Source organism: Aptenodytes forsteri, unplaced genomic scaffold (genome assembly GCF_000699145.1).
Source record: "Aptenodytes forsteri isolate BGI_AS27 unplaced genomic scaffold, ASM69914v1 Scaffold137, whole genome shotgun sequence".
Classification (NCBI taxonomy): Eukaryota; Metazoa; Chordata; class Aves; order Sphenisciformes; family Spheniscidae; genus Aptenodytes; species Aptenodytes forsteri.
In genome coordinates, this window is record NW_008796221.1 from 3,508,575 (window position 1) to 3,522,813 (window position 14,239).

At 38.7% G+C, this 14,239-nt stretch overlaps 1 protein-coding gene across 2 annotated transcripts; it reads right to left on the bottom strand.

The window, feature by feature from the left end:
- Nucleotides 1-5,092: 5,092 nt before the first annotated feature.
- On the bottom strand, nt 5,093-13,848 carry DUS4L (dihydrouridine synthase 4 like). Of its 2 annotated transcripts, none has more exons than XM_009289033.2 (6): nt 13,721-13,848; nt 13,353-13,474; nt 9,736-9,769; nt 8,157-8,279; nt 7,002-7,228; nt 5,093-5,390 (listed from the first exon to the last, which is right to left on the bottom strand). In XM_009289033.2, the coding sequence occupies exons 1-6, from the start codon at nt 13,828-13,830 to the stop codon at nt 5,143-5,145; spliced, it is 864 nt and encodes a 287-aa protein (XP_009287308.2). In that variant the 5' UTR covers nt 13,831-13,848; the 3' UTR covers nt 5,093-5,142. The 2 variants fall into 2 exon arrangements, with proteins under 2 accessions (XP_009287308.2, XP_009287307.1); XM_009289032.2 differs by having other exon boundaries at nt 9,736-9,853.
- Between the last annotated feature and the right edge of the window lie 391 nt (nt 13,849-14,239).

The following is a 14,239-nucleotide window of genomic DNA, read 5'->3' on the forward strand; positions in this document are numbered from 1 at the left end:
GGGGGCGGTGCGGAGGTGGCCGCCGTCCCAGCAGGGGAAAGGTGCGGGCAGGCCCGAGGGAAGGGTCCCCTCTGGTCCTACCCTGGTGGAGCTGGAGGCTCTCCGCCGTCCTCCTCCCTTCCCAGAGGCCATCCTTGGCTACCGCCCCGGCTTCCCGGGGGTAGAGGGCCCGGGGGAGACATGCAGTAACGACTGCTGAGGGGTTTGCGTAGGGCCGCTGGAAAGCCGAGTCTGACGGTAGGCGTGAATTTACTAAGGGACCACAGCTCTCTTGGAAAATGCAAGGATCAACACGTTGAGAAAGGTTAAAATTAGTATCTTTTTCACATTCAGGCAATGGTTGTAAGCATTTTGCTGCAGAATCTTGCTGTGATCATCCCACCAGTCCATGATTCAAGCTTATTTGATCAGGGACTTCAACTCTGCTCTCTAGCACGCTCATTAGTTTCTGAAGTTCAGTTGAAATACTGTGTCCGTCCATCCATGCCCCCCATGTGTTACACTACCTTAATGTATTAAGATCCTGTAAATCTGTTTTCTCAAGGAAAATAGGCCCAGTATTCATAAAGACACCACAAATAACAACCAAACAACAGCCTCGGTGTCAAACAGGTCTGTTTGGACCTCATGAATGAAACAATATTCCTTCAGAAAATCCTGTTCTATCCTACTGTCCTGTGCAGTGCGTTTTATCAGCATAGTGAGGCTCCAAGCACATTGTTTCCATACCTTGGTACCCATTTTCCCATTTCTTGACCATCTCCTTTGCCACCCTTGTAACTTCCCATCTTTGCCCTTGCATAAACCTCCCCTAATCACTTTTCCGTTCCTAGTTTTGCTGTATCTGTACCCACACCCAGTATTTCTGATACTGTTACTTGGGCAGTCTTGGCCTTACGTGGTGTTACTGAGGTACTGATATGGTTATCAGGCACTCTTGGCCCGAAAGGACCCTCAAAACTACTCTCCAGTTATCTGTGTAGTTCAGTTGTTTTTCACGTAACTCCCCCTTAACCACCAGTGAAATCCAGCCATCCCTCCCAGCGCTATCTGCAGCTTTTGCCAGCTTCTCACACTGTTGTATGTCACGTTCAGCAATTTCACTTGTCATATCCAGGAGTTTTCCGCACCCTGTTCAGTTAGCTCAGGCCATGGCCCACTCAGCAGCTTATTGACTTGCCTGCAGCCCTAACAGATCCTGAGGTGCTGCTGGTGGAAGAGGTTACCTTGTCTAGCTGGGCATCACCAGCCCTCTTGACACAGCCACCTGCTTTTGAGAATTCTGTCCCAACTAATTTCCATCAAAATGAGTCAGATTAAATGCTGTGAATAGCAGTTCTTTGTTACTCTAATCCATTCGAACTGAAATGGGTAGGAAGTTCTTGCATAAGCGGTTTTGAACAGAGTTGTTTGCAGCTGCTCACGATCTGAAATTGTTTACACTTAAAAATTTCCCAGGTCTGTGGCGTGGGGATGGAGCCAGTGTGTTAACATTTTCCTAGCTGCTGCCAAGCAATGTCTGGATGAAAGGTTACATCCCAAATAATTGTTTATGCATAACAAATATTGGAGAGCGATACAACCAGCCATTTCAATCCAATCGCCACAGTAGAAACAGCCTGGGTTTTAAGAAGTATTTCTAACATGTTTTCATAAACATATTTAATCAGAAGCATAGACAAAACATAACCTCTTAGGGTGTCCTGGTTATTACGTTTTACCTATTTGCCTACAGCCATTATACTTTATTTAAGCTGTTAAAATGTTATTAAAGACTTTCTCTCCTTTAACTCCAGAGCAGTTTCCATTTCTGAGCTGCTTACTCACCTCTTACTAGCACTGTAAGCTGCCCTCCCAATAGCCTAGCCTCATACTTACAGGACTATATTTGCACATCCCTGCTGCCAGACTCCGAGCCTGCTTTTTCACTTCAGGGGCTTCGTAAGATCTCAGAAAGGTATTCTAACTGAAGTTGTAGAAGTCTGGGTTGTTGATCTAAGGCTGCCTATCTTACAGTGAACCACAGTGTGATAAATATGATGCCATACAATATATCTAATGGCTGGCTGCTTTAGGAAAAAAACTTGTGAACCTTAAAACATTACCGTTAAAAGAAATACCTTCTCCTCCCACCAGTAAGGTGACAAAGCATTCAGAAGTAGAAATATGAAATGCCGGTGTATTAGCAGCTGGTTAGAGGACAGAAATCTAATTCTCTGCTGAAAGAAAGGCAAAGAGAAAGTTCAAACTTGTTCCATTCTAGTTTGGCTTGTACGACAGCTGTCTCATCATCACACACTGCATTTGCCCAGCCATCAACCCAAGACAGAGAAGAGACCTAAGAAACAACAGTAGAGAATAGAGAAAATGGGATTGTATAGGCTGTGTGAGGGAGCTGGGGTTACTGCAGCAGGGTAAAAGTTGCAAGAAAGTATAGGTATTATGAGAATATGGCATTGTTGGGCAGGGTGGCTTAAAATAAAGAGCTGGATCAGTTACAGGAGGCAAAGGACCTAAAATAGGAAACAAAGCTGCATATGTTATGTTACTTGCAGAGTAACTCTTAAAAATTTGAACATTAGAAAATAGAAAGACTGAGTACCTGGTGATGTTACAAGTAACATATACAGGGAAGGAATATATCTAGTGGCTTTAAACTGGAGATGAGTAAATTTTCCCATATTCAAATTACTTACATTGAGAAATATGACCATATTCTAAAACAACACTGGGAGTTAAATAACTAACTCCCATCTTTAGCAATTTATGTCTATTTGAACAGTATGGCTGTTCAGAGTTTGGCTTTAAGACTCCAGTTTTGCAGTTTATTCTATGTCAACACAGTGGAGTGTGTTCAGATGCATACAAAATTCACAAGGGAAGAAGGTGTACAATTCATTTCACCCTCAAAAAGGGATGATAAACTTCCATTGACTTTTATGATGCATAATTGGCCAGATCAAGCACTCCTTAATTAGTAGCGATATTAACAGCAACCTAGGTCTTGTACTTCAGGCAGAAATCTCTATGATTGATCTCACACAGGCACAACAACTGCTGCCTTCAAAATCATCAACTATTCAGTTCCTAAATAGGTCAAGGTATTTCAAGTCCTCTAAAATTCAATTTCCCCATTATTACACACACACACACAAAAAAAAGCCTTGCATTTATGTTATTTGATTACACAAAAAGCCTTGCATTTATGTTATTTGATTATAATAAATAACTTTTTCTTCTCTGCTCCTTGTGGCTAATGGGACAGTTCACAGCAAATAATAGTTGCTTGCCAAATCATAAAAATCTTAAGAAAATGCTAACATGAGGCTTGGTTAACACTTTCAAGAATCCCTTTCTTCTACAATTCAGTTGTATTGTTTTACTTTTTAATTTTGATGCAGAAGGCTGGAGGCATTTTCAGAACTGAGGAGAGTATTGCACTATAGTTGGATGAACTTGAGACTGAAAATTCAGCAGTACAATGTCATGCAGTTGGGAAATAAGAACTTTTGCTGTAAAACTGGGAGCTCATAAATTACATGATGAATATTAGTTGAGGAAAAATGAGGCATTAGAAACAGAAGTATTAACTGCAGAAGACATTGCTGGTGTTTTACCTGGAATGCTATACATAATTGTGCTCATCCAATGTCAAGAAAACATTACAATCCAGAAGAGTAAAAAAAAATAGTTGTCTAAAGGAATGGAGAACCTATAGCACCAAAAAAGGTTGTAGAGATTGTCTCAATTAGCCTAGGATAGCAAACTATGTCTGTAGTTTTCCATTTGTTAACACATCAGGAAGGTGACCATATCAGAAGAGTTACGTAACTTTGCTGTCTCAAACAGTGAACTAGACTTGATCGCATTAAAAAAAATTTTGAGAATTCAGGTATCTAAACAATTAAAAGATTTGGGGAGTAGCATCAAAAGCAACCTCCCCTCCCCCAGGTTGTCACAGCTTATAGTGTAATAAAAAAAAAAAATGTATACAAAACCAAGTAATTTATTTAGAAAATTTAGAACTATTCACTTGTATATTCACAGAAGTATCAGAGTCAGAAAACTAAGCAATTTCTGGTATGAATTTCTGTGTAAACATATAAAGAAAACAAATTATTTGATTACAAATAATTGTACTGCATAGATTTGTGAAATCTCCCTTGCAGAACAAATGCAGCTGGTGTGTAATGTTATTATCTTGTTCCAATTTTCACTATTTCCCTCCTATACAAAGATTCAAAGCCAAGTGGCTGTCATGCTTTGATAAACAACATGCCAGCAGGCAGAAAGGACTGCAAGAGCCCCACTGAGGGAATCTGTCAGCTTTTCTTTGACCTATAAAGTTCTGTTTTGGTAGATGACAGGGATTTAATCTTTTATATAATTATTATACAGTAGATAAACAAAACTGAATTTAGTTAGATTGAACTTTCAAGTCTTGTATTTTAGATTCAGCTAAGTTTGTACTTAGTTTAAACTATCTCTTCACTTTACTCTTTCCTTCTTTCCGTTATCGTTTATCTATTCCAGGTTTCTTTCACTATATGAAGTGTGGAATTTTTCTGAGTTGTAAGTAAGTTTAGAAAGTTTTAGTCTGCAAAAGGAACATCTAATTTAAATGATGATACTATGCTGGGATTCAAGGCCTCACAGTCTTTAAGCCTGAAAAATCTACTCAAATTTAAAAGTACAGCTTATGACAGTTAAAGCAAAAACTTCTATAATTGCTCCCCTTATATTCTTTTGGTCTGGAATTCTTGGTATTATTTATGAGTAGTCCTTCTGATTTTAGGAGGTTTCATGTAAGAAAGGCCCTAATTTTGCAAACATATTGCTGTAAGCAATTGTCTGGTGAAAAAATAAATTACTGGAGTCTTACAATAATCAACCCTCTGTGTAGTAATGCATTGTAAATAGAATTCCACATTTGTGGAATCTGGAATATTTTCTGGAGTGAAAAATGCTGACATAAAAATACTAAAAATATAAAGTATCACCCTGATCATAATGTTACACTATGTTGAAAATACTTACGCAATATATGAATGTGACTAAACGGTAGGAACCCAATTAAAACTTCAACAATGTATCGACAATTGCAAGATACAAGTTTACGTACAACTAAAATACTTTCAGTTATCACACACCATAATGGTCATTCAGATAATCTAGTACGGCTGAGGTACTTGATAAAACATTAAAAACTTTTTTTTCTTGTTTTGAAGTTATCCGTTCCATCATGTACATTAAGTGGTGGTGAAAACACGTAAAAGGAGTTCCATGCTCAAGAGCAATGTCAACCCAGTCCTGGATGCACCTCAAAGGTGTCTCTTCATATCCTGCAAACATAGCCGGATTTGCTAAGAGTCCTCGAGCCACCATTATACCTTCAAATCAGAAATTAAAGCAGTAAGTTACATTATCTAGTTTAAATTTTACATTAAATCTTCCTATAGATTTTGTATAGCACCCCTTAGGACAACCACCCAAAGCCTACAGACAAGTAATGGGAGAACAAGGACGAGCATTATAGCTACACCAGAGAAATCTATTTAACAACCCAAACCTCAGAGTACCTACAACACCTGTCAACACATTCAACTGGATGATGTATCCTTCCAGAAATTTTGAAACGAAACACAGGACACAGAAGCCTTTCTTCCCTGCTTTTTAAACTGCAATTCAACAGTATTTTATTTGTTACACACATACAAGCCTGTCTTTTTAACATAAAATTATGATGGAAACACACAAGAGTAGCAATATGCTAAATTTAGTCATTTTTAGTGCAACTCAGCTGATTCGCTGACCTAGAATCTTTCTTCCAGTAGGAGCTCAATGTCTCAATTATATAAATCTCAGGGCTCTTGGTCTGCAGTAAATCTTTCTGAACAAGCCAGTGTATTTGCAACTATAATCTCAAATTGTCAGATAAACCCATACAAGTTCTATTTTAATTTTTCTGCAATTAAGGAATTCTGTTTTCCTGCACTGTCAACATATAATCTATCACACTTAGTCTCTTCTTAAAAAATAGGATGATCAAATATGACAAATTTATTTTGCCTGATGCAAAACAAGCAACAGAAAAAGCCTGATGCTTTACATTTTTGCTATTGAAGAAGGTCAGCTGGGCTATGAGAACATTCTTTTCTGTTATGTACTTCCTTACTGCTTTGTATTTGGGGGGGAAGTCACTGTAGCAGCATGACAGTTTGGTTCAAGTAGTTTTTGTTGTTGCTATTAAACATCAATAGTGTCAAAAGAAACCTGCCACATGAACTTTTCCTTATGACACTAGCTACTGTTCTCTGTCCTGTTATTCTCTAGCTTTGAGATCCAAAGTATGTAGATACAGATCAGCTCTTCAAAACATATACTGAATTTCCATATTGTCTTGAAACCATAGACAGTTGCAGGAATCTATTGTGACTATCTAACTGCAGGGCAATCCTGTACCCCAAAATTTTACCATTGAAGTGTAAGACAAGGTAAATACATACTGATCTAGGAGTGCAATGCTTCACTGTGTCCTTGAAGCTAACCATCGTAACTGTTAAGTATCTGGCTTAACAATATTTCCTTTTCCTGCCATATTCTTACTGTAAGAAATCTGCTCCTGTGCGCAGGAAGTAGAGATTTCCAAGTGGAAGTTTACAGTTCTTTAAAAGATGATCAGCTCCATAAAGGAGACAGAATGAATGTCTGAAGGTGCCCCTGAACTCCACTACTGAGTGATGAGATAGCATAATTAAGCAACGAGCTTTTGTAATTTGTCTCAGAAATCATTATTTGTGGCTTTGAATAACAGTGCTCTAGTGCTCTGATGATTACAAGTGATTCTGTTTATGAGTTTATAAGGCATCTAAAACATCCTCTTTCATTTGTCTCCTCAGAGAGTGAAAAGCACTCAAATCATGTCCTACTTACAGCCAAAATAAATACTTTGAAATCTGTTTCATAAGTTTACTTAGAAAATAGAGTATGCTTAATCTTACCATCTGCTCCTGTCAAGTGATGAACATTTTCAGCATCTTCTAAAGTTTTAATGTCTCCATTAGCCACAATAGGTATAGACATGCTTTGTTTAATTATTTTAATTGCATCATAATGTACAGGCTGATGTCTTTCTTCTACACTTCTCCCGTGTACTGTAATCCATGAAACTCCAGTTGCTTCAGCTTTTTGACACAGGTCAACTGTTCTTTTTAAGTCCTCATGGATCCTAAAATTCCAAGGAATGAAAACATTAGATAGTAAGTTACCTGAACTGTATAAAAAGCCCCCCTCCATAAGGAGGAGTTACCATGGAAATGTATAAATAACAGTATAAATAAATAAAAGATTACTGTTGGAAGATAAAGAGGGTTTTTTTTAAATAAAGACATATGAGTTTAATGTATTGAAACTACTATTTAATTTAGCATTTCCCAATTATATCACATTTCTGAAATATACATGGTAAATTTTACAGAGATTGAGCAAGGGTGCCCAAAAGATTCTAAAATAAACATCACTATTTTGTATATTTTCTGGAAAAAATTCCAATTTATAATAGTTCCCCTTTCCTGAAACTTAACTGACAAATATGCAAAAGCCACATGGGATGTGTGGATAAATAGCAGATGAAGTGGTACAAAGCAATGCAAAGCAACAGTTTACAGAAGTTTAGAAAGTGATGAAGGGAAGCAGGATGTGTTCCTTACAGCAGCTGTGGGGACCAGTTCCCAGTTTTGTTCCCCTTCCCTTTATAGCCAACAGCAACTGTGGCTCTGGCCTCCAACAGCTCACAAAGTAAATGCTTGTGATGATACAGACTATGCATTGCTTTTCTTTCGTGGAACCCTAGATTTTTTAACTTGTACTTTCATGTCATTTGGATTGCAAGAAAACTCCCAGCATCCAGTATGTTATCTGGGTAAGTAGTCAAAGGCTGTGCTGGTTCTACTATCTAAGTTTGGGATTACTTGCCCCAGATATTCTTTCACCATCTGGGGTCAAAAATCTCAGTAGTCTTCACATGTAAGGAAATTATTATAATGTGTAATATTACATTAACAGAATTACATATATCATAGTGTAACTATTACACTAACATGTTTCTTTAAAAAAAAAATTCCATGTACCACAAACAGCACTTAAGTTAGACCTACCTTATTTTAATAGATACTGAAAACCTAGGGTTGTCAATCTGATTCCGTACATGTCTCACCATATCTCGAACTAGTTCTGGTTTATTTATTAAGCAAGCACCATAACCTTCTGCCATCGCCCATCTTCAAAAGAAAAAGAACACTCTTATTCTACATTTGAGAAAATGCAGATCAATTTCAGTCAAATACATCTTTCTTTCCTTATGACCTTTAGAATGTGTGGTTGAGTAAATAGAGTACTGGCTGGGGGGTGGCGATTCGTTTGCAGTTTGACACCAGCTTTTAGATCCTGGTTCAGCCTCCATTGTGCTGTTAGAACTTTGGACAAGTCACTAACCTCTTCCAGTTCAATTTTCTGTCCACAAAATGGACTCACAAGGATTAACATTTAATCAACAATGGTTTAGATCATACATAAAATAAACAGTTTGATGTTTTCACTTCCATTGGGTCATGGATTTCTTCTAAACAGAAAATGACTTTGGATTGCAAAGGAAGATTTTTGAAGTGCAAGTAAGGATATGATTTCAGTAATATTCTGTTTTCCCTCAACTGCAAAACACTTTATTTTGTTTGGCAGGAAATAACCTTTGCTTCCACTTAGCAGCAGCAGTTTTTTTCTTAAATAATTTTTCTTATCAAAGCAGATTAAGTGCACAAAGTTTTGTTATTTTGAAACCAGCACGCACAAGAAACAAAGGATTCAAATGTAAGCGTATATTTTTGGCCTAAAAGGAACTTACAGTTTGGCATACTTAACCGTAGTTAGCTTAGAAAAAAAAATACACTTCCATTCCAAAGTCTCAGATCTCTCCACAAGAGTTTCCTCAAATACTATAATTTTAAGTCAAAACAACCTAATTATAATAGACAAATTAAGTATTTGCACCATAATATTATCTTTTGCTTTCCTACATTTATTTTTGAGGTCTTCACTTAGAAAGACTGCCTGACAAGCATGTAATAAATGGTTCTCAACTGAACCAGTTAGCAAGAATCTTCATTTGTGCATTACTACTCTGTTTCACTGTCAAGACAAAATCTTTATCAATTTAAGTGAGTAGATCACTAATTCACTGTACTTATAAACCTAATAAAAGATGGAAAAATTCTTTTCAGCACTTCCTGAATAATATAATCTGTATAATTATATTTTAGAGACTATCCTTCACTTGCAGAAGTCTGAGACATCAGGGACTTGCCTTGTTATGTTGGGAATTGCCACATCATTTCTCAAAACACTCTCCAAATTATTTGCAGCAAGCTCTTTTTGGTAATGCATACTTAACAGCTGTTGAGAAGGGACGGACACTTCACTTCTGAGCCAACACTCAATATCTCAGAAATGAAAAAAGGCAAGTTGGCAAATACACCTGGTTTTCCCAGTCTCACCATGGTGACAGGCATCTCAGAACATTCAGAACAGTGTCTTGCCCCATAGACATTTCTGACATGTTGAAAAGCTGTTTCTCGAAGTCTATTTTCAAGTTAAGACAGAAATTACTATGAAAATGAAGACCAGCATTCTTTATTCTCAAATTATTTCATCATTATTTCACCAGCTTTTTCAAAACTTTACCTCTGAGGACAGCCACAGTTTAGGTCTATTCCATCTGCAAAAGGACAGACGATACGGGCAGCATCACACAAAACCTGTGCTTCTTTAGCAGCAAATTGAACAATCAGTGGATGATCACCTACTCCAATGAAAAGATATTTAGAGATTTAAAAAAACCCAGAAAGCAAAAAGAAGAAATTCTAAATTTTGAGTGGTTTTCACATACTGAAAAGCTGTCTGGCCATGGTCCCAGGCAACCGGCTCTAGGTGACCCTGCTTGAGCAGGGGGGCTGGGTAACATGACCTACAGAGGTCCTTCTAAACTCAACTATTTTGCAATTCTATGAGCCCTAGATCACACAAATAAAGGTAGCTGACCAGTGGTTACTAAATGAGTATGTCTATCAAGAGAGGTGGGAATTCAGACATACATATGTGTCCTAGATGGTTGCTGGCTCAACATACACGTTTTCTGACCGAAATTGGTCAGATGCTTATCCTTCACAAAGATGATATATGAAACCAAGTATCCTCTATTTTTCAGCAGCCTTCATGCTTCGCCTCCTAGCCTGCCCCTTCTCATCTGCATGCTGCCCCTTTGCTGTGCTCACACGGCTGTCTGTCTTGCCAGGTGGGAAACTTGCTTATGGAACCAATCCTTCAGAAAGGAGCTAAACAACCCACAAGCTTTGCCCTTCCTTATCCCAGCCCATCTTTTTCCTCTTCTGTGCCAACATGGCTGTTTTTTATCCACAATGCAATATGCAGAGTTGGAATGAGAACATGCGGGCAGAGGCAGCTTTGTCTCAAGTGGGAAACCAAAGTGTCTGTGCTCCTCAACTTGGGTCTGCTGAACTACTTGTGATTTGCTAAGCCCCTGCAGAAAGCCAGGTGGTCATTTGGAACATGCTCTCCTCTTTTACAGCTACTGCATTACATTAAAGGCATCTAAAAATATCTCAAACAGCCTTAGCACTCACTTTCCATATAAACAATTGCTGCAGTTAAGAGGAAGGGGGATATCTGAGCATTGATGGAAAGAGATGATCCAACAAATGCACAAAACAAGTGCTCTTCTGGTACTGAAAAGACCACAAGTGCTTCTGAAGATTTTTCTATTTTAGTGGAAAATAAGTAGTTCTTGAAGTAGTGGAGCTTAAGTCAGAGAGGGCAGCAGTACCCTCTCAATCAATTTGAGACACTTCTAGAAAATACCTAAAAATCCAGCAAGCAAAAAAAATCCCTTGCCTATTTTCAAAACAGCGTCCATTTAAGACAGTGCCCTAGCTGAAGAGATTTATATTACTCCAGCTAATACTTTGGAATAATCCCATGCTCCTAATTTTTATTTGAGCATTAAGTAATAATATGGAGTCTAGCCATATTACATTTTTTAGCAGCAGCCACAAAGAACATCTACATCTATTTTAGAAATTCACAACAAAGAAATGTCAACACCAAAGAAAATGGAAAACAGAAATTGCAATTGTAGGCTCCAAACCTACTTTGCTAATTAGAAGACAAAATCCCCAAACAGCCAGCAAGTTAAACATAAAACCACAGTAAAATTTCACAACCTGTTGTGGAGCTACTTGTTAAAAGCATAAATGCTAATGAAGTAAATACTATAATCTTGGCAAAGCTATCTGCGGCAGAATGTTTTAGAGGCCTATAAAATTAAGGCCTGCATGAAAGAGGTGAATAGGGAAAAGATACTGTTTACAACACTAGAACATTTCATTTTGTACCCCTTGTTATCAGGCAGCAAAGTTACAGCATAAAGGGGAATTTCCTCTTTCCCTGTTCCTGCACCCCCCAGAATACACTATGTATCTGACCTGTGGAACTTCAATGCCGCAGGACATTGTGTAGATCAGAAGTGTAAGTTGAAAGGGAACAAACTAGTGGAACTAGTTGCTCTGTGGACCTTTGAGCCATATATATTGTCAATTACGTTCTTACTAATTTATTTTTACACACAAAGAATTATTCATGCTTTTTTAAAGTTGGATTCTACTAATAAGAGAGTCTATCTGTGCTTCCCAATGTGATTTTTATATGTTACTGTTCTATTTGAATAATGTACAATAGAAACCAGCCAGTGCTAAAATAATGAAATATACTTCCCCTGCTATTATATATACACTTATGAAACCACCAATTCAGTGGTCTGAATAGATTAAATCATCACACTTCATAGATCCTACACGCTGATCTGAGCACATTAGCAGTGTGCTCTTCATTCCTCCAGTTGCAGCCTATGCTTGTATGTTCCTTGTTACACTCTTCTACTGCAGCCACTTCATGCCAGCAGATCTATATTGTTATTATCACCTCTTCCCACATATTTCATACCACTTTTATCTTTTGCTTTACAGCCACGAGTCTCTACAACTCCTTATATTCCTTCTTTTTGTACATGTTCTGGTTATGTTTCTGCACCACGCCTAAAGCCTGGCTTCTCCCCATCAACCCTTGCCATGCTTCTACTTCCTGGTCTCTTCTTGCCTTCTTGCTCCTTTTTATCACCTTCTCAATACCTCAAGGAGTCCACCAACAGCCCCTTCCACTTTCCACTCCAGCTAATTTGAAACCCTGCTTCTTTTATCAATCCTTGATTCCACTGTATCAATGTCTGGTCTGTTAATTTTTTCACCTTTAAGCAACCCTCTTATTTTTGTTAGAGACCAGTAGTGTTTTCCTGGCAATGAGGTAAGCGTTCGTCTCTGAAACACACAAGAAACAGCAATTGCTGGGAAAAGAATCTTTCTACCATCTTGACTGGGTCTGGCTGGGATGGAGTTAATTTTTAAATTTATTTAAAGGTTATTTATAGCAGCCTGTATGGTGCTGTGTTTTGGATTTTGTGACAAAAACAGTGTTGATAATGCACCAGTGTTTTGGCTATTGCTGCACAGTACTTGTACAGTGTCAAAACTTTCTCTTTTTTTCACTCTGCCTCTCCCTGCCCCCAGCAAATAGATTGGGGTGGGCAAGAAATTGGGAATGGATACAGCTGGGACAGCTGACCCAAACTGGCCCAAGGAATATTCCATACCATATAACAATAACATCAAGCTCAGCAATACAACTGGAGCAGTAGGGGAAGAAGAAAGTGGGTTGGGACATGGAAATTGTGTTCCAGGGTGGCTGTTGCTTCGCTAGGCATTGGTCTACTGGTGTGAGGTGGGAAGTGATTGCCTTTGCATCACTTGTTTTTTTCTCCTCCTTTCCTTCACTTATTAAGCTGTCTTTATCTTAACCCAGTTTTTCTGGCTTTTGCTCTTCCTATTCTCTCCCTGTGCTGCTGGGGGGGTGGAGGAGGAATGAGTGAGCAGCTGTGTGGGTGCACAGCTGCTGGCCAGCTATGTGTGGTCAACACACCATACATCTCAATCAGTTTGGAGGCCCTGATTTCAGGTGGAGACACGGTTTTCCACTATTTCATTTGACACACTATCACTGGAATGTGCTTACTCTCACCTAGAGTATTTCTATGGTTTTACAGTCATTCAGATACGGTATACCAAAACTGTTAACGGATGTCAAGTTGTGCGACAGACTTCATTCACTTGGCCAATTTGGTTTATCACATCACAAAACATTCTGACAAGGCAATGGTTTCTTAAAAAAAATACCTTTGTTTGTTGTGAACTCGCTGTCTCTAGCTTTTGCAGATCTCACAAAATCAGCTGCCACTATCATTGGTGTGTAACACAAATCGCAACTGTATTTCCTAACCAAGGTTCTGAAAGCCAACCTGCAGACACATGAAAATTAAGGGATAAATAGTAAAGACATTTTTCTGATTAGATATTTTAAAATGCTGTTCTGACATACAGTAGTGTGGGGATGTCCAAGTATAATCATAAGATAAAACATGTCCCATGTCTATCTCTGTCTTAAATAATTAAAGGAAAAAAAGGTAATCATCCCTGTTTTTACAGTCAAGATAAACTTCCTCAGAGAAAATACACTGAAAACAGTTGACATGACAGTTACTTACTTTGAATAGCGGACCATAGGGGCACATACTTTTACAACTTGCCCAGAACGAAACAAATCCATGACATCTTTTAGTTGGCATTGTTTAGTTTCTACGATGTCACCAATCATGTATAATTAACAATGCTTTTAGCATCTGGAAAAACAAACAGTGTTTGCATGTAAGTAATTCAGCTGTTTCTCATAGTCCATGCAGCAAAGCATTAGAGCTTAAACTGGACTTGTGGGATGCTTTACCAAAAAGCAAGAAGTCCCTCACTTGCAGTGTCAGAAACAAGCCTTTTGCCACCACCAGCTATGAACACCAGCCCTGCGCCGGGCGCCCCGTTGTCATTTGTAATAACCCCGCTGTAATACCGTTCTGTTTTCATTCCTCACAGTACGGATCGTTCAGGCTGGAAGGGAGGTCTCCAGCCCAGCCCCTCAGCGCAGGGCCGCCTCCGAGGCCGGAGCAGGGGCTCGGGGCAGCCCCCCCTCCGTCCCACAGGCCTGACGGAAAAAGTTTTTCCTCATGTCCTGC